This window comes from Macrotis lagotis, chromosome X (assembly GCF_037893015.1).
Source record: "Macrotis lagotis isolate mMagLag1 chromosome X, bilby.v1.9.chrom.fasta, whole genome shotgun sequence".
In the NCBI taxonomy this organism is placed as follows: domain Eukaryota; kingdom Metazoa; phylum Chordata; class Mammalia; order Peramelemorphia; family Peramelidae; genus Macrotis; species Macrotis lagotis.
In genome coordinates this window covers 522,517,297-522,543,221 of record NC_133666.1, presented here as the reverse complement: position 1 = coordinate 522,543,221, position 25,925 = coordinate 522,517,297, and the positions used below count along the sequence as shown (strand labels likewise).

Here is a 25,925-nt window from a genome sequence, read left to right as displayed (position 1 = left end):
ATACAATTATTGATTCATTCAGGGCCAGATCTCTTCGGAATTCTAAATTCTTCAAAGATTTTATAATTTAGACAAGGTCAGTTCTGTAGAGGCACTAGATAATATTATTGAAAAGGGTTTTTAACTGAAAACATTTTAAATAACATAATTAACCACAAATATGAGGTAAAGAGTCATAATACCTGGCTTGCTGTTGGCCGTTTTTTGGGATCCCAATTCAGCATATCATTCATAAGTTGTATAGCTTCACTACTTGCATTAGGAATTAGAGTTTTCAAATTTATAGGAACACATTGTGGAAAGCGGAAATTCATAGAGGATGCAAGTTGGTAACCTTCAGGCCAGTCACTCTATTAATAAAAAAAAGAAAAACAGAAAGGAAAAAATTGACACAGAAATCTAATGTAGCTACAAAGTCAACCTACATATGAAAATGATATAACTCGTTTTATCAGAATGTAGATCTAGCAATAAAAATTAATCACATACAATTGGTGTCTTTGAATTCAGATCTCTCTAACTCAATGAGCAAGCAGGATTTAGTTTCTGATTTTTTTCCAGTGAGGATCAATGTTGACAAATCCAAGTAAGGAAATCCTCCACAAAAACACTAATAAACAACTGTTTTGGAATTTAGAATATCAGGAAACTGTCTGGGGAACTTAGAAATCAAGTTACTTGCTCAAGGATATAAAGCCTGTATGTGTCAGAGTATGTTAGAGGCAGATCTTGAGACTCCTACTTGAGTGTGGTTAGGAGGAGAGAAAACAGCTGGTTTAGGTTAATAAGAATTAAGCTGAGAGAAAGCAATTAAAAAGTCAAAACAAAACTACTTTTCTTATGTATGAAAACTGATTATAACGTGATGAGAATGATTTTCATGCAGGGTTTTTGGTGTTAGTTTCATTATGTCTAAGCCCATAAAACCTTACATTTTTTTGCAGATAACTATAATTTTGAAAAACACATCAAAACCAACCAGGTAGACAATTGCCTAAAACCAAAATGAACCAAAAAAAAGTACCTGCTAGGCTTCAGTAATATTTTGTAGGGTGTATTTTTCTGTGCTTTTACTGAAGACCCAGAAATAGTAGTAGTAGTAACAATATTCCTCAGTAACCAAAAATGGTCAACAAGAAGTTGTTCTCTTTCCCAATGACCAACTACTTATTTGATTTTTCTAATCAAGAGTGATTTAGAGCACTTCATATATTTATTTGATTTCTTCATCTGAAAACTGTCTATTCATATTTTTGACCATTTATCAATTGGGGAATGACATATTCTTATAAATTCAGTTATCTTCATATATATATATTTATTTATTTGAGGAATGAAGCCTTTTATTAGAGACAGAGACACTTACGTAAAGATTGTTTCCTTACCTTAGTTTGTGCTTATTAATTAAATACAATCAAAATGATCTATTTCCCATTTCACTATGCTTTCTAATTGGATCTGAACCTGTATCTCATTTAACTTCTCCATGAAGAATTTGGATGCTATACAACTTGGTGCATATGTGTTTAGTATTACTATACACTTCACTGTCTAGGGTACCTTTTTAATTAGGTCTACTTTTGCTTTAACTGAGATACTACCCCTGCCTTTATTTTTGGATAACTTCAACTGGAGTATAACAGATTCTGCTCCAGCCGTGTATGTCTGTGTGTGTGTTGAAAGTATGTTCTTGTAAACAACATAGTGTAGGATTCTTGTTTTTGATCCTCTATGACAATTTTTTTTAAAAAGAAGTCATTTATTCCACCTCTGATTTCAAATGTTACAGAACATGATGGACAAATAAGGCAAATAAAGCAAACTATTCCCTTCATCCCAATTAACCATGGGAAGTGTTAATGGTATTCAAGAGAGATCCTGTCAACAACTTTCTGCCCCCAACTCATCCTGGATAGTCAATAGTTCAGTTATGAGAAGAACCTTTTCTATTGGCTTTTTTTAAAAGTCATATAAAGCAGCCTGAGAATCAGGGAAAATCAGATTTCTGCATATTTTAGTTCCTTCATAGCTAAACTGACAAGAAACTAGAAGTCACCTCAATTTGTGTGCTTAGTCCCAAAACTTTGGGAACTCCAAATGGTTTATTTGAAGCCTTCAGGTACTTCCTGTTTTTTATTCCCTTCTGAATCTTCTTGAAAGCAGGCAGGTGTCTCTTAAAGGCAGATCCCTTTTTGGCTAGCTCCAAACCTTTAATCATTATTCAGTCTTTATCCAAACTAAATGGTTGCCATTTAAATACTGGAATCATTCTTAGAGCATCAGAGGTGTGCTTCCAGAGGGGGGAAAAAACACTTTATCTAATATTTAGCAGCATGGATTCGGCATTGAGGACCACCCAGCCATCCTGATTGCTGTATTGATAGGAAGATGCAAACTGGATTTTAAGTGCAACAGACCCAAGTCCCCTTCTGATTATCGGAAGAAACATGCTTATGCCATTTTTGACACTGCAAGATGCCAGACTGGCTAGGGGTCAGGCATCACCTGAAAGGAAATCATAAAGGTCTACAGGACTCATCTGCAAGTAACACTAAGGGAACCCCCCTGTAAAAACCTTGAGAGATCAGTCTTTTGGATGTCTTAATGGTTGGAAAGGTCATCTTGGAGGCTGTGTCAAGGTCAAGAAGAGCTTTCGGACTTGTCTTTGCTGTGGCCCATGAACTCTAGCCCTTCTATAGGAATCTCCTTCTCCTTTATTGCTTTCTGCACGCACTGCTGGTAGTGCCTGGAGAGGTTGCTGCAGAGGGTCCCCGAGCAGTCGCCCTTGAGGAACTTCTCTGCGAACCAGTGGTTGAAGTACTGGTCGAACTCACACTTCATGTGGGTGCAGGCCTCCCCCCATGCTGTTCATGGCGCCGGCCCCGCTGACAATTTGACCAAACAATTTGACATTGTTATCCTCTTCATTTTATGAGAGTTCATCCCATTCATATTCATAGTTATGATTGGGTATTTTTCACCTTTTCCCTCCTCGACAGTGTTTTGTTTTAATCTGCCTTTATGATTGGGTATTTTTCACCTTTTCCCTCCTCGACAGTGTTTTGTTTTAATCTGCCTAATTGCCAGTTTCCCTTCTCCTATCCTCCATATCTATTTTGCTTTTATCTAATTTTAACTCCTCCTACTCTAGGGTAAGACAGATTTTTATAGTCAACTGTGTTATTATTCCTATGAGCCAATACTAATGAGAGTGAAGTTCAAGCAATGCCCACTGCTCATCTTCCCTTCTACTAAGGAGTTTTTTGTGCCTCTTCATGTGAAAAAATTTACCCAATTTTACCTCTTCCCTTATTTCTGCATCCAGCAAACTCCTCCTTTGTCATTCCTTAGTTATTTTACATTTTATTTTTTCATTCTTTTGAATGTTTGATAGTCATTAACTTCCTCTTGCCTCAGTTAGCTTTTGTACTTCTTTTTCCATTTGGCCATGTGCTTTTAAGTTGTTTTCTTCAGTGAATTTCTATCTTTTTCTACTTGACCAATTCTATTTTTTAAGCAGTTTTCTTTTTCCAAGCCACTGACTTTTTCCATAATTTTCCTTGCATCACTCATTTCTTTACCCAATTTTTCTTCTACCTCTCTTTTATGATTTTTTTAAAACTCTTTTTGAGCTCTTCCATGAATTCTTTTTGGGTTTGAGACCACTTCCCATTTTTTTCAATATTTAATATTTATTTATTCTCATTTTGTACAATTTTTTATACATTAATAAAATATTCTTGTTTAATAAGAGTAAACAAAATACCCCCCCCAAAATATAGACTCACTTGAGCAATAAAGTAAAGGAGAGAGAAAAAAAATTAAAATAAAAAAATAATAGTAATAATTGTAGGTATGGCCAGGTGGTGCAGTGGACAGAGCACCAGCCCTGGAGTCACGAGCATCCAAGCCCACATCCAGCCCCGTACACCCAACAATCACCCAGCCATGTGACATGCAAGCCACCCAAACCCCACTGCCCTGCAAAGACCAAAAAAGGAAAAAAAACCCAAAATAAAATAAAATAGTAATAATATTAGGGGCGGCTAGGTGGCAGACAGAGCATTAGCCCTTGAGCCAGAAGCACCTGGGTCCAAATCTGGCCTCAGACACCCAACGATCAACCTGCTATGCTGCCCCAGGTGGGCCACCCAGCCCCATTTGCCCTGCACCCCCCAAATAATAATAATAAAAAAATGTGCTTGAGTCTTTGTTCCAACACCAACAACTCTGTCACGAGTGGGTCACATTCTTTATACGTCCATGGCAAAAGTTACTTCCATATTTTTCCACTGTTGCCATTGCTGATTGCAACTCCCTCCTTTCTTATTTCTCCACTACCATGTGCTATATTTTTCCCTCTCCTTTCACTCTGACTCTGCTGTAGGGTCGCTGAGTGGTGCAGCAGACAGATCCCTGGTCCTGGGGCCAAGAAGCCCTTAGGCCCAGAATCCTCCTGACCCTATGGTTCTGGACAGGCCTTCCAATCCCAGCCCCTTGCAAGAAGTAAAAAAGAAAATGTGTTATGTCTGACCACTCTCCCCCCATGGTCCATCCTCTCCTCCTTTATTCACATCCCCACCCCTTCCCCCTGTCCCCCCCCCTTCTTACTCCAGTTGTCTATACCCCATTGAGTATATATGCTGTTTCCTCTCCTAGCCACCTCTGATGAGAGCAAAGGTTCCCTCATTCCCCCTTGCCTTCCCCCCTTCCATATCATTGCAGTAGCTCATTGTAATAAAGAAAAATCTTATTAAATGGAATATCTTGGCCTATTCCCCCTCTCCTTTTTCTTTCTCCCATTACATTTACTTTTTTTCTATTGACTCCATTTTTACACCATATTTTATCTTCGAATTCAGCTTTCTCCTGTGCTTCAACTATAAAAGCTCCCTCTACCTGCTCTATTAACTGAGAAGGTTCATATGAATATTATCAGTATCATTTTTCTATGCAGTAATACATGCAGTTCATCATCATTAAGTCCCTCATATTTTCCCCCTCTCCTCCAATCTCTATGCTTCACCTGAGTCCTGTATCTGAAGATCAAACCTTCTGTTCAGCTCTGGCCATTCCAAAAGGAACATTTGAGATTCCCCTGGTTCATTGAAAGTCCATCTTTTTCCCTGGAAGAGGACATTCAGCCTTGCTGGGTAGTTGATTCTCGGTTGCATTCTAAGCTCTTTTGCCTTCCGGTATATTATATTCCAAGCCCTACGAGCTTCCAATGTAGCTGCTGCTAAGTCCTGTGTGATCTTGACTGCAGCTCCACGATATTTGAATTGTGTCCTTCTGGCTGCTTGTAATATTTTCTCTTTGACTTGGGAGCTCTGGAACTTGGCCATAATATTCCTAGGGGTTGGTTTTTTGGGATCTCTTTCTCGGGGGGATCGGTAGATTCTCTCCATTTGTATTTTGCCCTCTGCTTCTAGAATATCAGGGCAATTTTCCTGTAGTAATTCTTTGAAAATGATGTCAAGGCTCTTTTCCTGATCATGACTTTCAGGTATTCCAATCATTTTAAAATTATCTTTCCTAAGTCTGTTTTCCATATCAGTTGTTTTTTCAATGAGATATTTCACATTTTCTTCTAATTTTTCATTTTTTTGGTTTTGAAGTATTGATTCCTGATTTCTGGTAAAGTCATCAATATCCCTGAATTCTATTCTTTGTCTGAAGGATTTGTTCTCCTCAGAGAGTTCTCTTATCTCTTCTTCCATCTGGCCAATTTTTCTTTTTAAAGCATTCTTCTCCTCAATAATTTTTTAAACTGTATCCATTTGATTTAAGCTGGTTTTTAGCATGCTATTTTCTTCAGCATTTTTCTGGATTTCCTTGACTAAGCTGCTGACTTCATTTTCATGTTTTTCCTGCATCTCTCTCCTTTCACTGAGGGGTGGACTCAGGAGTAGTTGGGGCTGCTGGGGGCCCAGGGGGCTTAGCAGCTTACCTGATGCTGAGTTGGGGTCCTGGTGCTGATATCTGGCATGTGCTGAAAATGGTAGGGTTTTTGTACTTTCTGGGGGCTATAGTGAAGCACATGGAGGTTGCTTGTTTACCTGGAGACATGCTGAAGCATGTGGTGAATCTTGGATTTGGAGTCTATTCCTTTGGCTATGCTGAGGCACGTGGAGGTCCTGATGTTGGGGTTTTGCCTCTTCCACTGTACTAGGGGCTCAGATTCTCCTGGTAGTTTGCTGAGGTGGGCCTGCTACTGGCTTATTGGGATGCTTCCTGTCCTAGTATATGTTCCCTTTTGACCAAATGAGACTTCTTTGGGAACTTCTTGTGTTAAAAAATTATTACTGCCCATTTTTTGCTGGTTCTGCTCTTCCAAGATTTGTTCTGGGGTGCTATTTTATGATTGTTTGGAGGTAAATATGGGAAAGTTATGGCAATTTAGTGATTATTACACGCCTCCTAGAAGTTGACTTCCTATTTAAGTCCTTTTTCTTACCCTTGTTCTCCCTGATCTATCTTCAGCTTTTTATACTTCTGTTCACTGCCCCTTCTTGTCCTTGTCCTTGTCCTTGTCCTTTCTCTTCTCCCTCTGAGGGCAAGTTTGAGAGGTAGAAAGAACAGTGGGCCTGACAATCAAAGTTGTGTGACTATGGGCAAGTCATTGAATCTCCTTGGAACTCAAGTTTCCTCATCAAAAAAAAAAAAGAATTTTTAAATTTCCTTCTAGCTCTTCATTTAGTAATTCAGGCCACTCCTTTGCTAACTTCTCATTTTCTTCCTAAATATTTGATGTAGGTCAAGCCTAGCTTCTTTCCTTTCTCTCACCTGGAATTTAATTAATTCAAACTACAACTTCTAGGCTGAAGACTCCCATATATTTATCTCCAGCCCTGACTTTGTATTTTGAACTTTAGACACACATCTGCAATTACTGTTCAGTTCCACTGACACCTCAAACTAAACAAAATCCAGATTAACTTAGCTAAATTTACTTCTTATTCTGATATTTCTATTTCTTTCTGAGGTACCAATCTTTTCCAAATACTCAGGTTCTTAATCCTCGAGTCAACCTTGACTCTTCCCTTTCTACACTTCTCAATAATTTATGATCCATCATAGTGTGATTTTTTTCCAGAATGCTGGTGTATATTTACATATTTATTTTCTTAGAGGGAAATTATCCTGTGAAGATTACTATAACAAAGGTTTTACTGTGTTAAATAAAATTTAAGTTATAAATTTTTGTTTGATCTTCTTGTGTGATTTGTGGAATATATCTTACTGTTCTATAGTCATTGTATTGATAAATAATAATATATAATAGAATCTGTTTATCTTATTTTTAAGTAGATGAAATTATTTTCTCTTTTCCGCTCTATCCTTGGACTTATTTGATTGAGGAACACCTAAGGAGATTAAGTTGATCTTTCCATGGGCCAAAAAAACTTAGCCAATAAAAAAAAGATAAAAATTTGATGCAACTTTCAGAACTTTTATGTTAAAAGTGCTTACCTTTTTGGGAGTTCCTAACACTTGGCAAATTTTGAAGATTTCATCTACCTCACTTGTCCCTGGGAAAAGTGGTCTCAATGTATATAGTTCAGCCATTATGCTTCCAACAGCCCACATATCAATGGGAGAGCTATACACTGAAGATCTTAACAAAACTTCAGGCGCACGATACCTGTGGAAAAACAAAAATATAAACTAGGATATATGTTCTATTTATAATTCAAAATATTTATTAACAAAATGATTCCAACTCAAATTATAAACTTTGGCCAATTAACAAACATTTAATGAATCTGATATAAAATATAATCTGACCTCACAGAGATTATAATTTAGTTGATATATCAGATTACACATAACATACATACAAAACAACAATAGCAGCAGCAACAGCAACAACACCACTAAATATAGGGCAACAGAGCATTTGAGTATTTGTGGTGCGATACCCTGCCAAGTTCCTACAGAGCCAAAAAGGAATAAGAATTACATCTAGGGGCGGCTAGGTGGTGCAGTGGATAAAGCACTGGGCCCTGGAGTCAGGAGTACCTGGGTTCAAATCCAGTCTCAGACACTTAATAATTACCTAGCTGTGTGGCCTTGGGTAAGCCACTTAACCCCATTTGCCTTGCAAAAAAAAAAAAAGAATTACATCTATTTTTTTTGTTTTTTTCCAAGACAATGGGGTTAAGTGACTTGTCCAAGGTCACACAGCTAGGTAATTATTAAGTGTCTGAGACCGGATTTGAACTCAGGTCCTCCTGACTCCAGGGCCGGTGCTCTATCCACTATGCCACCCTAGATGCCCCAATTAAGTCTAATATTACAAAATTTGTATGAAATTTTTGTTTGTAATTATAGTAAAATATACATAGTTTGTAAGATAGTTCCATGCCTCACCCAATATAAGAAAAAGTTTTCCTATTTCTATTGGTGCATGCTAGTCACCTTAGTTCAGCTGATATTAAAGAAAAAATTAAAGTGGGCTCACCTGGAAGCTTGAGTTTAAAACTAGAGATGAAATAAAGTTTGATACTGTGAGGGTAATACAAACCCAGAAAGCCTACATGACATGTGTAGGTAGAAGATATAACTTTATCATTAAGTACAGATCCAGTGGAAATGATCCAGCTTATTAAAAACTACTTTAATAGACCAATTAAAAAGAAAAGCAAGGTAATAGGGTAAGATGAAGGGATTAACATTAAAACCTCAGGGGGAAAAAACAAGACATAAAAACCAAAATTCAAAGGACAATGGCTTTGGAGTGCAGATAAAGAAGAGACCTTTAGGTATAAGAGATATTAGGGTGAAGGAAACCTGCTTTTGGTTGGGAAGAAAAAGAGTAAGGAAATCAGAGGGAGCTGAAGGAAATATTGATGATCAGAAAACTGAGAAAAGTACCAGTGAGCTTGCTGGTGGGGAAAAAAGACTTGGAATATACAAAGTAAGTGAAGTTTGTTGCATTGTAGACTCCACATTGGTACAGATAATTGGTGCAATTACGGAATTCAGAGGAAGGACTGATTTTTGAGAATGACTCAGGAAACATTTAGAGATTACTTTAACCTTCAGATATACAAACAAAACCTGCACTATGGATACTTAATACCAAATTATTATCATAATGATTTTGACTCCTGAATATTTCTGACTCCTGAAATTATTTCTACAAAATGATATGAAATATAGATATCAAGATATCCAGAAGTCATACCCAGATATGTGGACTATACTCCATCAGAATGAAATTTTATGCTTCCTGAATGAAGATTTTTTTTTACAATAGTTTGGAGATAATAGAAGAAACTTCCTTTTTATAAATCATTGCAAAATTGTATTACTCCAGATTCTAATTTAGGATAATATTTAGAGTTGGAAGAGATCTTAGAAATTATTGAGTTCATCACTTGACATGAGGAAATTGCAGCACAAAGAAACAGAGTCTTATCTAAGTCTTACCTTGTAAACTACCTTTACATAGGTAGTAGACAGCAGAGGTATAATTTTTAAATTTCCACTTTACCACACTGACTCTCCTGTTTGAGTTTGTTTTATTTTCACAATGGTGGTGTTCTATTTAGAAGCATATTTTTAATATGGTTTTGGTTTTGGTTTTTCCTCTATCTCCCTCCATTTAATTAAGACATTCCAAAAAGAATTCCAAAAGGAAATTTCTGGGTTTTACATTCTCTCTTAGATGAATAATAATTGCCAAAAGCTTTTTGGCAGTATTTTAAGTGAAACTTCATTATGAATCTAATTTATTTTTTTCCCCTATATCAATTACTTACCATCTGGTGGATACATAATCAGTATATGGTGGTTGTGATCTTAATTCTCTTGCAAGACCAAAATCAGCAATTTTCACAAGTTCTGGACCCATACAAAGCAAATTTTCTGGCTTCATGTCTCTGTGGAAAAATCCTTAGGAATAGAGAAATAAAAAAACCTAATGACTATTGTTGATTACTATCCAAATTTTATATGCTCTTATAAGAATTAACCTTCTCTTAAAACCTTAGGGGCAGGGGCAGCTAGGTGGCGTAGTGGACAAAGCACTGGGCCACCCCTATAATCTAACTTTCTAGGTCACAGAACTAAAGAGCTGAATATTAGAAAGGTGTCATCAAGATAACTGAAAAACCTTATCCACCTACTTCTTACTTTAAAAATGAGATTAATTCCACAAATCAAAATTAAAGGCCCACATCTTCAAAATGGTTCCTTTTCCTACAACTCTCATAATTTAAAATTCTTTTATGATGAACCAATTTCCCCTAATAGTTGCTTATGTAAAATAAGTCTAAAGAGTTATAAGATTCTTATTACAATCTACTTGTATAAAAAGAAGGGTTCAGAATTTCTAAAACCAAACAGAAAATAAGTGGTCCTGCAAAAATCAGTGAGCCTGAAAACTATTTAATATATATCTTCTTCGTGTTTTATTTTCCTAGGAGTTCCCGTTTATGGGAGAATTTGGATGTATTTGAATGCTCAAAATACAAATAATTGTATTCTATTGGTTCACGATGAGCCATCCACCAAAGTACTACTCCAATACTTCAACACTACATGGGGCTAACCTTAAATCTTTGAAGATTAAATCAATACAAGTTGGGTTTTATAGCCTGATACAATCAATGGATGGCTTTCAATATGAGTTCAACATACAATTTTTATTGCATATATCTTCTATCTTTTGACTCTAAATAAATTCAGAGAGGGTCACTATCTCTCTGAGGATAGTTACTAAGTTCTAAATATTTGGCCATAGCTCCAACTTAAAATAGTTTACTAAGGGGTAGAGGGGCTTTCAAAAAAGTATCTGTGGAGGGAGTATCCATAGAGATGAAATAATGAATCTTTGAAATATCAAAGTATAAGTGACATGGGAGAGCATTATAAGGTGATATGGATGTCTAGATTGGGTAATAATAAACATGTTAGGGTTAATTGTAAACTGAAGACTAAAAAAAGACTTCCATAACAACTTCCTGTCCCTCAAATTATTTTATAATGTTTGAAAAGATCTTAGTAAGTATATGATAAGTAGCTTTTTCCTCTGAGATATTTATCTAGCACTAAGAAATATGATGACTTTTCAAATTCACTAAATTAATTTCAGACAGAAAAAAATTTCATTTTCATCATATAAAGTTAAATAATTAACATCTGTAATGGTAGGTTCTCCCCAATATTAGCTTAAGAAACCTGGTAACTAACAGATAAGAGTTTCACTTTTAACTCTATAATTAAATATATCAATAACTAATTCAGTTTTATTCAAAAAGCTATCTTTTATTCTTAGTAGGTCATTAACAATCTGTTTTTAGAAACTGTATGTCTGGAATGCTTATCAAACTTTAAACAAATTGATGTTTATAAAAATAGCCATCACTTTGGAGCCTTTCTATTTAAATTCAAATATATTCTAATTCAGTTGACTACATATTATCTGCTATAAATCTGGATCCCAGGCAGACTTCAATCAACTTGCTGCCATAAATTTTTCTGTTTATTTTGAAGACAGATAATTTTATAATTAGTTTATGGTAAATCTTGACCCCTAAGTCATAATTAATTGCTGAAGAAAATATGAATTTTATTAGTATGATATGCCAATTTAAATTATTCATAGCCAAACTCCCTTTAAAGTGTCAATAATAATAGAACATATTTATATAGCATTTTACTCATAACACATTGTAATAATTATTTCCATTTTATATAGATAGATATATTGAGATTCAGTGGATTTAAAGTAACTTTACACACAGTTAAAAAGGTTAGTAAATTAAAAAGCCAGAAATCTCAGACTTTCTGCTTCTAAGTCTAGTGTTCCTGCTATCACTCAATAAAACATTGATTGGGACAGCTGGGTGGCACAGTGGATAGAGCATCGACCCTGTGGTCAGAAGGATCTAAGTCCAAATCTGGACTCAAATACTGAATAAATACTTAGTTGTGTGACCTTGGGCAAGTCACTTAACCCCACTTGCAAAAAACAAACAAAAAAACATTCAAAAACTTTTATTGTGTTCAAATCAATGAATTGATTAAATTTTATATTTTTCACAATACTGTTTGAAAAATTAAACTACCTTCAATCATTTGAGAGGGAGGTTGGATTTGTGGAGAAGGCTGGACTTGAATCAAAACAGCCTGAATTCAAATTCTACTTCCTTTATTGGTTATGTGACTTTAGATAAATCACGAGGTTTTTTTTTAATATTTTTTTAAGGCAATGGGGTTAAGTGACTTGCCCAAGGTCATACAGCTAAGCAATTATTAAGTGCCTGAGGTCAAATTTGAACTCAGGTCCTCCTGGCTCCAGGGCTGGTGCTCTGTCCACTTCGCCACCTGGCTGCCCCCAATCACAACTTTTCTACACTTTAGCTTTATTGTCTGTAAAATCAGGGGATTTGACTCTAAGTGCTTTCAGCTCTAAGTCTATAATCATTTGCTTATACTTAATGCATATATAATTGACCTTTACTAATAAGTACCAGCACATTTTTGAATCTTTAGACACAAATAGTTCAGTTACATAACATTTTATGTGGGGAAAACAATAAAGAAAATTTGGAATTATGAAATAATTTGTAACATTTAGGTATAAAATGTATGTTTTAAATAGTATTTTCATTTATTTGTTTGTTTGTTTTATTTATTTTAGGTTTTTGCAAGGCAAATAGGGTTAAGTGGCTTGCCCAAGGCCACACAGCTAGGTAATTATTAAGTGTCTGAGACTGGATTTGAACCCAGGCACTCCTGACTCCCCACTATGCCACCTAGCCACCCCTAAATAGTATTTAGAAACCAAATTATTTATCCAAAAGTTTACAAAAAAATATAAAAGTGTTTCTAAAAGAAGAGTATAAAATCAATAAAATTATGATACAAAAGGAAATGAAGATAAGGGTCTCCTTGATTTATTTTCAATGAAAATTTAAATGAAAGCAATGTAAAAAAGACTTTTCCTTGAAAAGTTTAAGTAGAAACTTAATACTTTTTAAATTCTCTATTAAACTTAGGACCTAGAGATCTTTGCAGGATGGGGAGGAGGAAGGGATTCAAAAATATGTAAAAATCATATAAATTAAAATGTATTAGTAAACTTTTACCAACATACCTGAGAAAAAAATAAAAAAATTTGCAGAAAGCAGCAAACAACTTTTAAAACTAAAAATTTTAAGGGATATCTATTTCACTACCATATACTAAACTCCAGACTTGACTGACACAAACTCCTTTTAATGCCAATTTAAATCTGCCCTTACTGAGGGGCAGATACTGGACTCAATTTATTACACTTTTGCTTCTATTGCCTTGCTTGTTTCAACTTTATGGAACAAGTCAGTCCTGCACTGCATACCCCTGCTGCTATCCCTTCCTCCAGCAGCACTAAGAAATAAATATGATTTCCCTCCTCCTCGCCTTCCTGTCTTGTTTACTAAGCAAGGACTGTCTTTCTTTTTATTAATTGTATCCCCATTGCTTGGAATAAGACAGATGCATAATATTTAGTGGATTAGACTGGTGCATCCAGTTGGAGTTTTGAATCTGTGAATGCTTTAAAAACAGAGGTTCTTAACTTGAGATATTAACTTGGGAATTTATTTTAAAATATTTTGTTAACTGTCAAGTTATCTTAAGTCAACATTTATTAAGTGCCTACTATATGTAAGATACTATTTTAATATAATTGTTTCTCTGCAATCATTTTATTTTTTGCATTTAAAAACTTTATTCTGAGAAGGGATCATAGGCTACACCATACTGTTGCTCAAGGGATCCATGACATAGATAAATGTGTTACATACATTCAACAATAAAAGTAGACCCTGAGGATAAAAAGATAAAGGCTAAAAAAAAAACAAACAACCTGAGTTCTGTATAGCTTGGGTGGTTTATCAACTTTTTCCAAATGAATACCTAATTTTCATTTCTCAAGTCTCTCAGATCTTAAAATTTCAAAACCACAATTATATATGCACAAAAGTAAACACAAAGAAAACATTTTTAAATGTAGTTCAATTTTTTTCTTTTTTTAGGCATTTAGCTTATATGGTGGAAAATTAACGGTAATTGAGGAAGCAATTTAAGCTTTACAATTTATTAGCAAAACAGGCATAATAAATGAGCCAAAGGACTTTCCAATCAGTCCAGACTGACTACATAGTGAAAAAAATTTTTATGTATTAAAAATTTAATCAGTCTTATTAATTAAAAAACAATTAATTAGAATACAAATAAGTAATTTGATTTTTTAATTGGAGGAAATATTAGGGACTTTTCAAGGAGGAAGAGAAAAAGCAAACAGGTTTAATTCCCAGTAATCAGAAAAAGATAAGTCCCACTTCCCCAAGGGTGTATATTCAAAAAAAGGAACAAGGAATCAGTGATTGACCACTACAGGATCAGTTTTCAAATAAAACATAAAGGTGGTCTGAGATGTGTAATTGTGAGAAAGCTCCTTGCATCAATTTTCCAAATCTAATTAGGTTTTCTGATCAGCTTAATTACTAGGTCATTAAGGACCATCTCTTAAGGAACAGATAGAGAGGGTCCAGTTTTCCAGCTACACAAGGCTAGGTTTAAACAATGCAATAAAGTTTTCTCATAATTCCCACAAATGAATAGAAAGGATCTAGATCCAGAATTGAGTCACAAGATGGAGTCGGTTTGGTACACTCAATTACTATACCTATAATATTTGTCATTACCAAAGGCATCAGAATATGCCTGTATCTGTCATTCTAAATGCTTCTAGAATTCCTGTTCATATCTTGTCTTTATTAAGAAGAAACACTGTTAATGACACTCAAAGACACTTACCATGCTTATGAATAAAAGCTAATCCTTGTAAAATTTGATACATAATGTTTCTGATGACTGACTCAGGGAACAACTTGTTTCTGTAAATAGGAAAAATGAACAATTAATAAGTTATTTTTAGACTTTAAAAGCCTTTAAAATCTAATGATATTCCCCAATATTATACAAAAATAATGAATCCAAAAACTAACTCAAAAAAAGCAGAGGTGGCAATTTTAATTTCAAGCAAAACTAAAATAAAAAGAAAAGATATAAAAGGTTAATATAGGATAGACACTATGCTTAAGGCACTATAGTTATATCAATGTCAATATGCATAATATAGCATTTAAATATTTAATAGACTAAGTAATTTTATCCCCAAAATTGCCAGTTCAAAGACAACAAATTATCAAAACAAGAAATTCCCCATGATGGATTGTATGCCTGCTCTCCAAGTTTAAGGCTAAACACAAGGTAATGAATTTTTGGACACCCTCAAACTCTCAAACATTATCTATTAATTAGGTCAGTGAGATTGTGATCATTGCTGGTAAGGGAGCACCTGAACTAGTTAAGTTAAAGACCTTAAAAATGCTACTAATGCCAACAGCTGTTCTACCTACTGGGTGCTTCCTAACCAAAGCACTGGTGCTGTTAAAAGGAATAATGGAAAGCTCTGATTTTATGATAATGGTCTTTAGCATCATCAAAATCAAGAACCGTTAACAAAAAACTATTTTCCCTCATTGACAAGCTGAGGTGGGACAACCATTTTACTAAAATGGAGCTTAGGAGAACATCTAGACTAGTAATGGAAGATAGCCTTTCAGAATCAACTTGAATAATATCAATGGAATGTCAATATAGGAACAAAGGATATCTGACGAAGTAATCTTGTGGATGCTCCCAATTATATCAATATTCCAATACTGATTATTATATCAGTTGGGTAGAATATATCAATATACACAATCAATTGGGTATAATATATCAATATACCCAACATTCCAAAGGTAAAGTGGATAAACTATGTCTTCCATCAATTTAGCAGGCTCCATCAATCAATCTACTTCTCATTGGACTTGTTCCTCAATCCTAATTATTCAATAACAAAATAATGAAAATATTCAGATATATGTATCATTGTCCATAACAATTTTTTTGCACATCATCAATACACTGAACTATTTTATATCTTCCCAGATTTTCTCCAACTGGGCAGCTAAGTAGCACAATGGATAGAGCACTGGCCTTGGAATCAGGAGGATGGAGTTTGAATCTAACCTCAGACACTTGACTCTTACTAGCTGTGTATCCTTAGGCAAGCCACTTAACCCTGGTTGCCTTGCCTCCAGGGACATCTCTAGTTGTCCTGATTCATATCTGGCCACTGGATTCAGATGGCTCTGGAGAAGAAAATGAGACTGGTAACTTAGTACAGCATCCCTCTCACTCTAATCCAATTCATGTGTTTGTCATGGCATCACCTCCTCGATGTTGCGGTCTTCTTAGAAAATGAAGGACAAACATTATTATTATTATTATTTTCTCCAACCATGCTTATCCTTTTTCTAATTCATATTAAATGCCCTTTGGAACAATTATTCTCAACAAACTCTCCTACATCTTCAAACTTTTTAACCAATATTGTTTTCCATCCTTCTGCTTTAAACAGAAATTTGGTTCTCCCCTCAAGCAACATGAAAAATGGAAAGAAGCATTGAATTTTTGAGTCAGATGCCATTTGCTTAAATCTTATCTCTATAATTTACTATGTGACCTTGGGCAAGTTATTTAACCTCTCTAGGCCTCAGTTTCCAAATCTATAAAATGAGAGTTGGCATCTAAGGTCCCTTACTGCTCTAAAATTCTTATCTCCTATAGCCCTCTCTGCTAAAGGTCATTCCTTCCATTTACCCAAAGTCAAAGGATGAAGAGAAGAGGCAGTCAGACTCATGGAATCATAGATTTAAACTAGAAGGAAGCTCAGAGGCAATCTAGTCCAATCACCACATCTTACAGATGAAATTGAAGCACAGACCATTAAGTGACTTGTCCAGAGTCACTTAACAAATTTAGGATGTGTGAAGCTGAAGTTGAATTCCTAACTCAAGTCCAACATGCCATTTAGCTACCCTGTTTTCCACTTCTGCTATACTGCTATCTTTTGATAACCATTTCTCTTTCAAAATTCACAGCCATCTTTACCATCTTCCAAGTATCACTGTTGCTTTTACCTTGTGACCTCAACTTTAATGACTTCACTATTGGCTTCATGCTCCAGGATTTCAATAGTCACACTGATAAACTCTCCTAGTAAATTAGACCATACAAGTTCTTAACCGGCTCACCTCTAATTATCTCCTTTATTTTATACTTATCTTGCACACTAAGGTTAACTTAGACCTCATCATCTTTTAGAACTGTACCACCTCCAAGATCCAAAGCTTTGAAATTCTACTATCATTCCACATCTTCAACTCTCTTATACTAAAAACCAGTCTTGACCCTCTGGGTCCTTTGACAATTTACACACCTTCATTCTCCAATTTTGTTTCACTAGTCTCAAGTTTAACCTTCAGGTTTACCACTTTTCAAACTCTTTGTCTATAACCTCTAAGTGCTCTTGGCATATAGATCCTCATCTCTAAACATCTACCTTTCACTTATTTAAGTCACAAAAATTGGTCTGATTTGACCAACTACAAATTAATGATAAATGACCTAAGTTGGTTCCTTTCTTTTTTTCCCAATCCTATTGTATCCCTATTGACTCCCTATATCATTCTTTAAAAAAAAATATTTATTTAAGGCAATGGGGTTAAGTGATTTGCCCAAGGCCACACAGCTAAGTAATTATTAAGTGTCTGAGGCCGGATTTGAACCCAGGTACTCCTGACTCCAGGGCTGGTGCTCTATCCACTGCGCCACCTAGCTGCCCTATCACTTTCAAAGATAACTTAATTTGAAGATATTTTCACATTCCCTAAATTTCTTTGTATGCCTGCTTCCATTAGAGCCATCCTGTGTAGCAAAGTAATTTTTTTAACTTACAGAAGGGGGGGGAATAAAACAATAAAACTGATTATTATACTGAAAATATTAGGTGTTAAATGCAATGTTCTATCTCTGTTGATTGCCCTCCCTACCCTTATTCCAATCCCCAAGGTGTGAGAGAAGTGTAAAGCTAAAATTCCAAAATTTAATTTTCAAATTCTTTCTCCCCTTTCCTATTCCCTACATAGTGACAAAGCAAGAAAAATAAAACTTATTACAAATGTATGTATGTATTCAGAGACAAAACAATTTCTACATTACCCATGTTCCATTAAAAAAAAGACAGGAAAAGAAAAGAAAAGGAGAAAAAAATATACTTCAATCTGCACTCTGAATCTATCAGTTCTCTATCTGGAGGCAGATGGCATGTGCCAGCCTGAGTACTTTGGAACTGTAGTGGATCACTGTGTTGATCAAAGCTCCCAAGTTTTTCAAAATTGGTTTTCTTTACAGTATTGTACAGTATAACATGTTGCTGTTATCCTGTATATTGTTCTGGTTCTGGCTCACTTCACTTTGCAACAGTTCACAGAGGTCTTCCTAGGTTTTTCTCGAATTATCACATTCATCATTTCTTATAGCAAAACAGTATTTCATCACATTCTATACCAAAACTTGTTTGGCCATTCCTCAATTCGTAGATATCTCCTTAGTTTTCAATTCTTTGACAACGTAAAAACTTCTATAATTATGTTTATACATAAGGATCTTTAATATCTTTTTTTAAGATAAGCTTTAGTACATAAAAGTTCAAGATAATTAACATATTCATGAAAATAATTGTTTAATACATCCATGAAACTAAAGGAAGAGATAGCATGGGTGGGGGATAACAATTTCCATTCTTGGATATTCTTTAAAATAGAAACATACCTGTCCTTCATTAACTGATAGAGGTTTTCCTTCATGTATTCAAACACAAAATAAAGGTGGTCATTTTCTCTGATAACTTCTTTTAATTTAATCACATTGGCATGATTAAGTTTCTTCAGAGACTACAAAGCAACAAATATAAATTAAAATTTATAACATTGTTTTCATAGTAGTATCATAAAAGTTAATTTCTCATCTGAACCAATTTTAATAACCAGTTTATCACATTATTTTTAAATCATTTGTGTCTTCCTAGGTGATGGTATTTTCTGATCTACAATGATCTATGATCTTTGACAATTATAAGTCTTTTAATCATAGAATAACAGATATAGAAAAAGAGCTGAAAAGGATATTAGAGATCATCAACCATAATCTACTTCCCCCTCATTTTATAAATGAGCAAACTCAGACCCAGGGAGGCTAAATTACTTCCAAGGTTGCCCAGGAAGTCAGTGGCAGAAGTGAACTCAAGCTCACTGACTCCAATCAAAATGCTCTTTCCACCATAGCAAGCTATCTCTCAAACAATAAACAAATTTTTTTGGTAGGGGCTAATAACCTCTGTGTTAACATGGATTTCATTTCAGAAGTCTCTTTTAATTTAGAGCTTGATGAAATCAGCACAAGATCATTGGGAGAAACCACTGTTTATGAGGGATGGTTTCTGATTGATTTCTTCATAGAAAATCCTCCCTAACTGTGGTGAACAACTTAACCAATTTTTATCTCCCTGTTTTATGCTTCATTTGATATTAACCGTTGAACCTCTGTGTTTTGTAATGAATAAACAAAAGCAGTAGGATCTTGTATTCTTTATCTTTCAAGCAATGGATTATAAGATTATAATCCTATATTGCTTAAAAAAACACAAACACTGTATGCAAAAGCCTACCTTTTTATTCTCATGCATTCTTTGAGGATACCTTGATTTATGTGCAGATCATTTTCAAAAATATTTTGTAAAGGTGAGAAAATTAAAATATATATATTTACCGGTTTTGATGCTAGGGATTCACAATCTAGAAGGTATCTGAGGTAGGCTCCACCTGCCACACCATCCTTCTAACTGAGGAGGCAGAACTCTGGGCACTTTTTATTTTGTTACTTAACCAATTTTTATCTCCCTGTTTTATGCTTCATTTGATATTAACTGTTGAACCTCTGTGTTTTGTAATGAATAAACAAAAGCAGTAGGATCTTGTATTCTTTATCTTTCAAGCAACGGATTATAAGATTGTAATCCTATATTGCTTTAAAAAAACACAAACACTGTATGCAAAAGCCTACCTTTTTATTCTCATGCATTCTTTGAGGATACCTTGATTTATGTGCAGATCATTTTCAAAAATATTTTGTAAAGGTGAGAATATTAAAATATATATTTACCGGTTTTGATGCTAGGGATTCACAATCTAAAAGGTATCTGAGGTAGGCTCCACCTGCCACACCATCCTTCTAACTGAGGAGGCAGAACTCTGGGCACTTTTTATTTTGTTACCTGAGCTGCTCTGGTCAAAGGATTAATGAGCTACATAGGATGGTAAATCAATGATGAATCCTCCATACTTAGCTAAACTGTCTTAGCTGTCTTCAGACAACACAATCTGTCAATGGGAGCATACTCACAAATTTTCTTGGCAGATAACATGTCAGACCCTTCTAATCTTGTCCAGAGATATGAGAGATTTTGTCCACTGCCAGGAATGGACATATGCCTACTGAAATGTTTCTTTCTTAAAGGTTTCCTCTGAAAGGTTTCCATGAAATGTTTCCTCCTCCCTCCCCAATTAATTTTCTCTCCTCAAATTGTCCTTTTATATTTTGTCCTAGAATACCTCTCTGTTGCCCCTGTCACATCCTATCTTGTATAATCATTTTTTAAAGTATGTGTCACATGCCCCCCCCCCCAATTAGGCTGTATGTTTTGTGAAGGCAGGGCCTAGAAATTTTCTTCTTCTTTGATTTCCTATGTCTGGACACAGTACCTTGCCCATAGGATTTGCTTAGTGTTTGTTGAATAACTAAAACTGAAGGAAAGTGATATGAGGTATTATCACAAACAAGAAGCCCATCAATTAATCTCCTTCTACCTAGACCAGAAAACAAGGATGACCCAGAAGGCTGCACAATCTTTTCCTAGAAAATCTTGAAGAATAAGTTAAGCAAATATGTTGAAGATGATATTGCTATAGTCTTTCATGGAGACAGAAGGCAGAAAAAGATGAAATTTCTGGGGCCCTCTAGACTTTTACCTTAACTTCTCTCAAATTCATGCATTCATCCCAAGAATAGAATTTCCTTTTCATCCTGAAATAAGTAAAAAAAATAGTGTATATTGGTATCAGTGTTGGAAGATTTCAGTTTTCTTCTTGCATTGATGGTTAGGCTAAGGAAATAGTTTAATTTCTTAATTACTAATGGTTAAACTAATAATTCTTTCAAATTTTGTCCTGGATTTCTAAACCTTTCTGACAATCTAGGGAAGATACTAGAGAAAGGAATCTTATGACTCACCTATTCTAACCCCCTCATCTCCCAAGGGATAGAGCCATCCTTGACATTCCCCTGCCTAAAAATCCTCTATTGCTTCTAGGATAAAATAAACACTCCTTAGCCTGTAATCGAAGCCCCTCTACAACCAGACTCCTGCCTTTCAAGTCTTTCTTCAATTATTCCCTTTCACTTGCTCTATGTTTTTAGGCATTTCAAATATCTGCTGTTCCCCCATGGGGACTTGTAATCTCCTCTGCCTCTGTGAATGTGCACAAGTCATCTACCCGATATGTGTGCACAAGTCATTTACCCTTCTTCCTCTTTTCCAGTTTTAAGAATTCTTCTCTTCCTAACCTCAGATGCCAGCTCCTATGGGAGCCCTTTCCTGAACTCCCCAGCATTAGTGTTTTCTTGGTTTCTCATATTGCTGTAGAGCTTTCTGTGTTCTTTCCTTTTCCCCTTCTCTCCCTATCTTGTACCATGTTTCTTGGTGTTCATGTTTTACTCCCCAACCCTAACTGACTATAGATTCCATGAGTCTCAAACTAATGACTGTTTCCCAAAACTAATTTGGTAAAATCATAAAAATGCTACCTTTTGATAGCCACCAGTTCTCCAGATTCATTGCTTTTTCCCATAAGTACACTCCCATAGGTGCCATCTCCCAGTTGTCTCATAGTTGTATATCGGTTCATATTGGAAAATGAATGTAGCCAAAGTTATGAAATTAACTTGTTTACTTGTAGAGAAGAAACTTGTATACTTCTTTTAAAAAATCTTTTTCTTCAAAATGCTGTTAGATATGTTACTGGTGTGTCATTATTTAATATACAGTCTTCCTTGAGATTATAAATTCATGAGATCCAGGAATAAAGAATCTGGCAAATAAATAATGTGTCCATTCTTATTCACATCCTTTAAAAAAAACAAAAGAGTGAGATGAATTTTCTTTAGAGAGATGAGAAGATGTGAGGAAATAATTCATTTTGACAACTATTATAGTATAATCATTATTAATCAATTTGATACTTTACATAAATCATGTGAGGATAATTAGATTCTTATGGTGGGTTCTCAAACTTTAGTGTAATGCTCACTACTTGTTTACCAAGTTATGTGCAAGTTACTCACTTACACAACCACAAGAATGTTGACAAAGATATCTCTATCCTTTTTTTTTAATTCAAATTTACTCAGCAAGGGTGGGATGCCTCAAGATGTTTTTGCAAAGTTCCCCAATCTATTTTTGTACCTCTGGACCATTCTCATTTATCCAATAGGATATGCCTCATGCTTCATCCAACCTTTAACATCCCACTCCCCCTGCCCCTGCTGATACATCATTTTTGACTCTCAAGAAGCAAGGTCTATCCACCAATGAGATTCTGAATTTTGCCATTACTGTTCTACATACTTAAGTATCAGAACCCATAAAAACTAGGTACTGGAAGAAAGGGGGCATCTCAGATCATAAAGACGATCTTAAGTCCACTTCATTAGAGAGATACAATAGTGCCTTTTTAATAAAGTATAAATGGTTCAGAGATCTGTCTCAGTCTCTCTTATTTGTAGGTTGAACAACTTTAATTCCACAATGATTTACTATGATCTTTCAAAAAATAAAATTTTGCCAATCTGCATCACATTATATAGTACAAATAAAAATTTATCTAAACAATAAAAATAAAAAATGATTAAGTAATAACGTGAAAGGTAAGGCATTTTTATTGTAGATAATTTTTCAACACTTGTAAACAACAGATTTGTGTAAACCTACAAAATTCAATGAATCTGTAGTCATTTTGGGAACCTCCACATATAAGAGAAAGAATTTCGGGAACTTCCTGCTAATTTTCAGCTACCTGATAGCTTTTGTCAAATGGTACAATTGCATTAGAAAAAACATTGTGAAGCTTTGACAATGAATCATTGGTGGAATGAAATTTATCTAAAACATATATCTTTGAAATATACTATTAAAAATAAACTGAGTATTGGTATGTAATCAGGTTTGTCTGCTATAAGATTAATATATTATATGTTCAATATAGTGTTTTTTGAACCTCAAATAACAAGAATTTCATCTATATTATCAAATATCTGAAATATGAGAAAATTTACTGCCTTAATTATTTAATGTGAAATTTATAAATTTCTTAGCCTTAATTTCTTCATCTATAAAATTCTTGTATTAAAATGTGATAGAGCATTTTAAAAAATAAACATGCTGAGGATTTTATTATAGCATATTTACTTATTCCTTCATCCAAAATTTGTGTGCTTACTATGTGCCCAATACCAAGCTATGTCCTGGGAATATAAAGACAAAAGTAAAATAAGTCAGTTTACTCTAAGGAAATAATGTCTATATTAAGTGACTATTAAGTAATCATGAGTGGATGTAGAACATGGTACCTGATCTAAGCCTCGCAGGAAGCTAGGGATCTATAAACAGAGCAGCTGCACAAAGAAAAACAGGTTAGAGATGGACTATTTTGCACTCATAGAGTGCCAAAGCCAACCAATCTGTTGCTAAGTTACTCACCTGATGCTCTGGGCAGGTCAAGAAGCTTTCTTTATGTTTGGTTCTTACCTTATCTTTTTTGCTTTGTTCTAAAATCATTGCAAATGCTTTGGAATGGGATGAAGAAACTGACAAGCATTTGACAGGCTGCCTTCATGCTCTTCCTAACACCTCAACCCCCATATATTTCTTTTTTTCTCTATTCTCTATGTGATATGAAATAAGCCTTCCTTCATAAATTTGGTCAAAAAAGGCACAATTATTTGAAAATCCAGAAAACACCTCATGATTTTTTCCGTGAAAATAATTTGGAACAGAGGTAAATAGTGATACCTCAGGGCTCCATCGAGGGAGTTTTATTCTCTTCCCTTTTCTTCTACCTGAAATACCAGATGATCCTGAGATTGAGAAAAAAAAAAAAACTGTGGAACCACAGAGCTATATAATTCTAATGCGGTTTCTTCTCCCAATGGGTTTAGACATACAGGATATATACATAGCTGAATTAAGTGAGCAAGGCACAGACATTCTATGTTAGACAGAGAAGGAGTTTGGGACAAGAATATGATTTGAAATCACAGAAATCATTTTAGTTAAAGAAAAATAGACAGTTTACGATACCCTGCCTGACTGTTTGCTCCTTAGCTGACTATGGTGTCCCATAGATATAACTAAAGATCTGTAAGCCCACACATTCTTATCAGAAAACAGTTTTCTGATACTTAAATATGCATAAAAGATGAAACTCAAGTAGCTGCTGTAGAGAAAAGCATGGTAGCTATGAGACTTGTTAAGCATTATACAGCAGTGCCTATATTAGATCAGCCAGGAACAGAATCTACAAATGGGGCAGAAAATATATATTATAGCAATCACCAGAAGAAATTAAGCACTACCATCATCTAACTAGAGGAGATCACATGACATATTTTGTCTTTATGACTTTTATTTCTGAATAATTCCATTCTCAATAAGCCCATCCTTACAACAAATAAGAAAAAGGAAAAAAGTTCAGGAAAACTAACCAACACACCAACCAAGTTCAACATTACATTTCAAACCTAGTCTTCCATCTCTGCAAAGGAGAAAAGAAGATGCATTTCTCATCTCTTCTTCATGGACGGCCTTTTATTCATTTCTATTACATTATTATAATAACTGTATATACTGTTTCCTAGCACTATTTTTTTTACCTTATATAAGCTGATACAAATCTTCCCATGATTCTCTGAATTCTTCATATTCATAGTTCTTATAGCAATGGAATGTAATATTCATTACATATTCATGTTCCACAATTTGTTTGACATTCACCAATAGAGCATATTGTCTATACTCTGATAGATAAGGTAAATTCTCCCTCTGCTGTAGGGCTGAATTTAGACAAGATGCTTTATATATTTATACTTTTTTGAAATGTTTGATACTGTCATTGTTAGGTCAGTAATTTCAGAAGAGAATTTAAGTTTGATTAAAGAATAGTTAAAAAAATTTTATTCTTTTGATCCTCAGTACTGAAGACATTAAAAGAGTTCAACTAATAGGCAGAAGATTATAATGGACAGAGCCAGTTGACTTGGAGTCAGAAGAGATCTGTGTTCAAATTCTGCCTCTGATTCTTTGGCACTAGTGTAAACTTTTAACAGGAAAATCATTTGATTTACTCACTTTCCTCTGTAAAATGGGAACACTGTGGAATACTTGCCTTTACTGGAGTGTTGAGAAAATCAAAAGAAATAATGCATTTAAAGCACTTTCAAACCTTAAAGCAGTGGTGGACATGCTCTTGTATTGTTCTTCATTATTAGCTTGTATTCAAGGCACCAAGATGAGTACCTTGTTCTGCCTTTGTTTCTTTTAAGATTATTTTTCAATTAGGAGTTGAGACAGCCATGTATTGTTACATAAATCACCAGAGTGAGCTCTGTGAGAGGACCAATGGCTTTATTATCACAAAATACCTCTGTCTCCTGATTTTCTTGGTTCCTTTGTGGAAAGAAGAAGGCAGATTTTGTTTGCCCACCAGCCTGAGAATGTGTAGCATGAGGAAAAGAGGACAAATGTGAAATAACTAGTGGTTCACTTTTGATTGATGAAACCTGTGATGTGATTGGATCTTGGTGCAGAGTTGTTTTCTGGTGACTTTCCCATTTGTTGTTGAGTGAGAAGTGATATTCTC

At 34.8% G+C, this 25,925-nt stretch overlaps 1 protein-coding gene and 1 pseudogene across 7 annotated transcripts in view; both read right to left on the bottom strand.

Moving 5' to 3' along the window:
* Window positions 1-25,925, bottom strand: part of MAK (male germ cell associated kinase) — a 94,359-nt gene that overhangs the window by 47,259 nt on the left and 21,175 nt on the right. For all 7 annotated transcript variants that reach the window (XM_074208052.1, XM_074208051.1, XM_074208053.1 and 4 more), the window contains exons 2-8: window positions 21,817-22,137; window positions 20,982-21,036; window positions 18,727-18,848; window positions 14,815-14,894; window positions 9,768-9,900; window positions 7,474-7,645; window positions 183-350 (exon numbers count right to left, since the gene is read on the bottom strand). In XM_074208052.1, coding sequence (XP_074064153.1) covers window positions 183-350; window positions 7,474-7,645; window positions 9,768-9,900; window positions 14,815-14,894; window positions 18,727-18,848; window positions 20,982-21,036; window positions 21,817-21,917 — 831 coding nt within the window. In that variant the 5' untranslated portion in view covers window positions 21,918-22,137. The remainder of the gene's footprint in view (window positions 1-182; window positions 351-7,473; window positions 7,646-9,767; window positions 9,901-14,814; window positions 14,895-18,726; window positions 18,849-20,981; window positions 21,037-21,816; window positions 22,138-25,925) is intronic.
* On the bottom strand, window positions 496-6,069 carry LOC141496840 (TP53-regulated inhibitor of apoptosis 1 pseudogene; annotated as a pseudogene).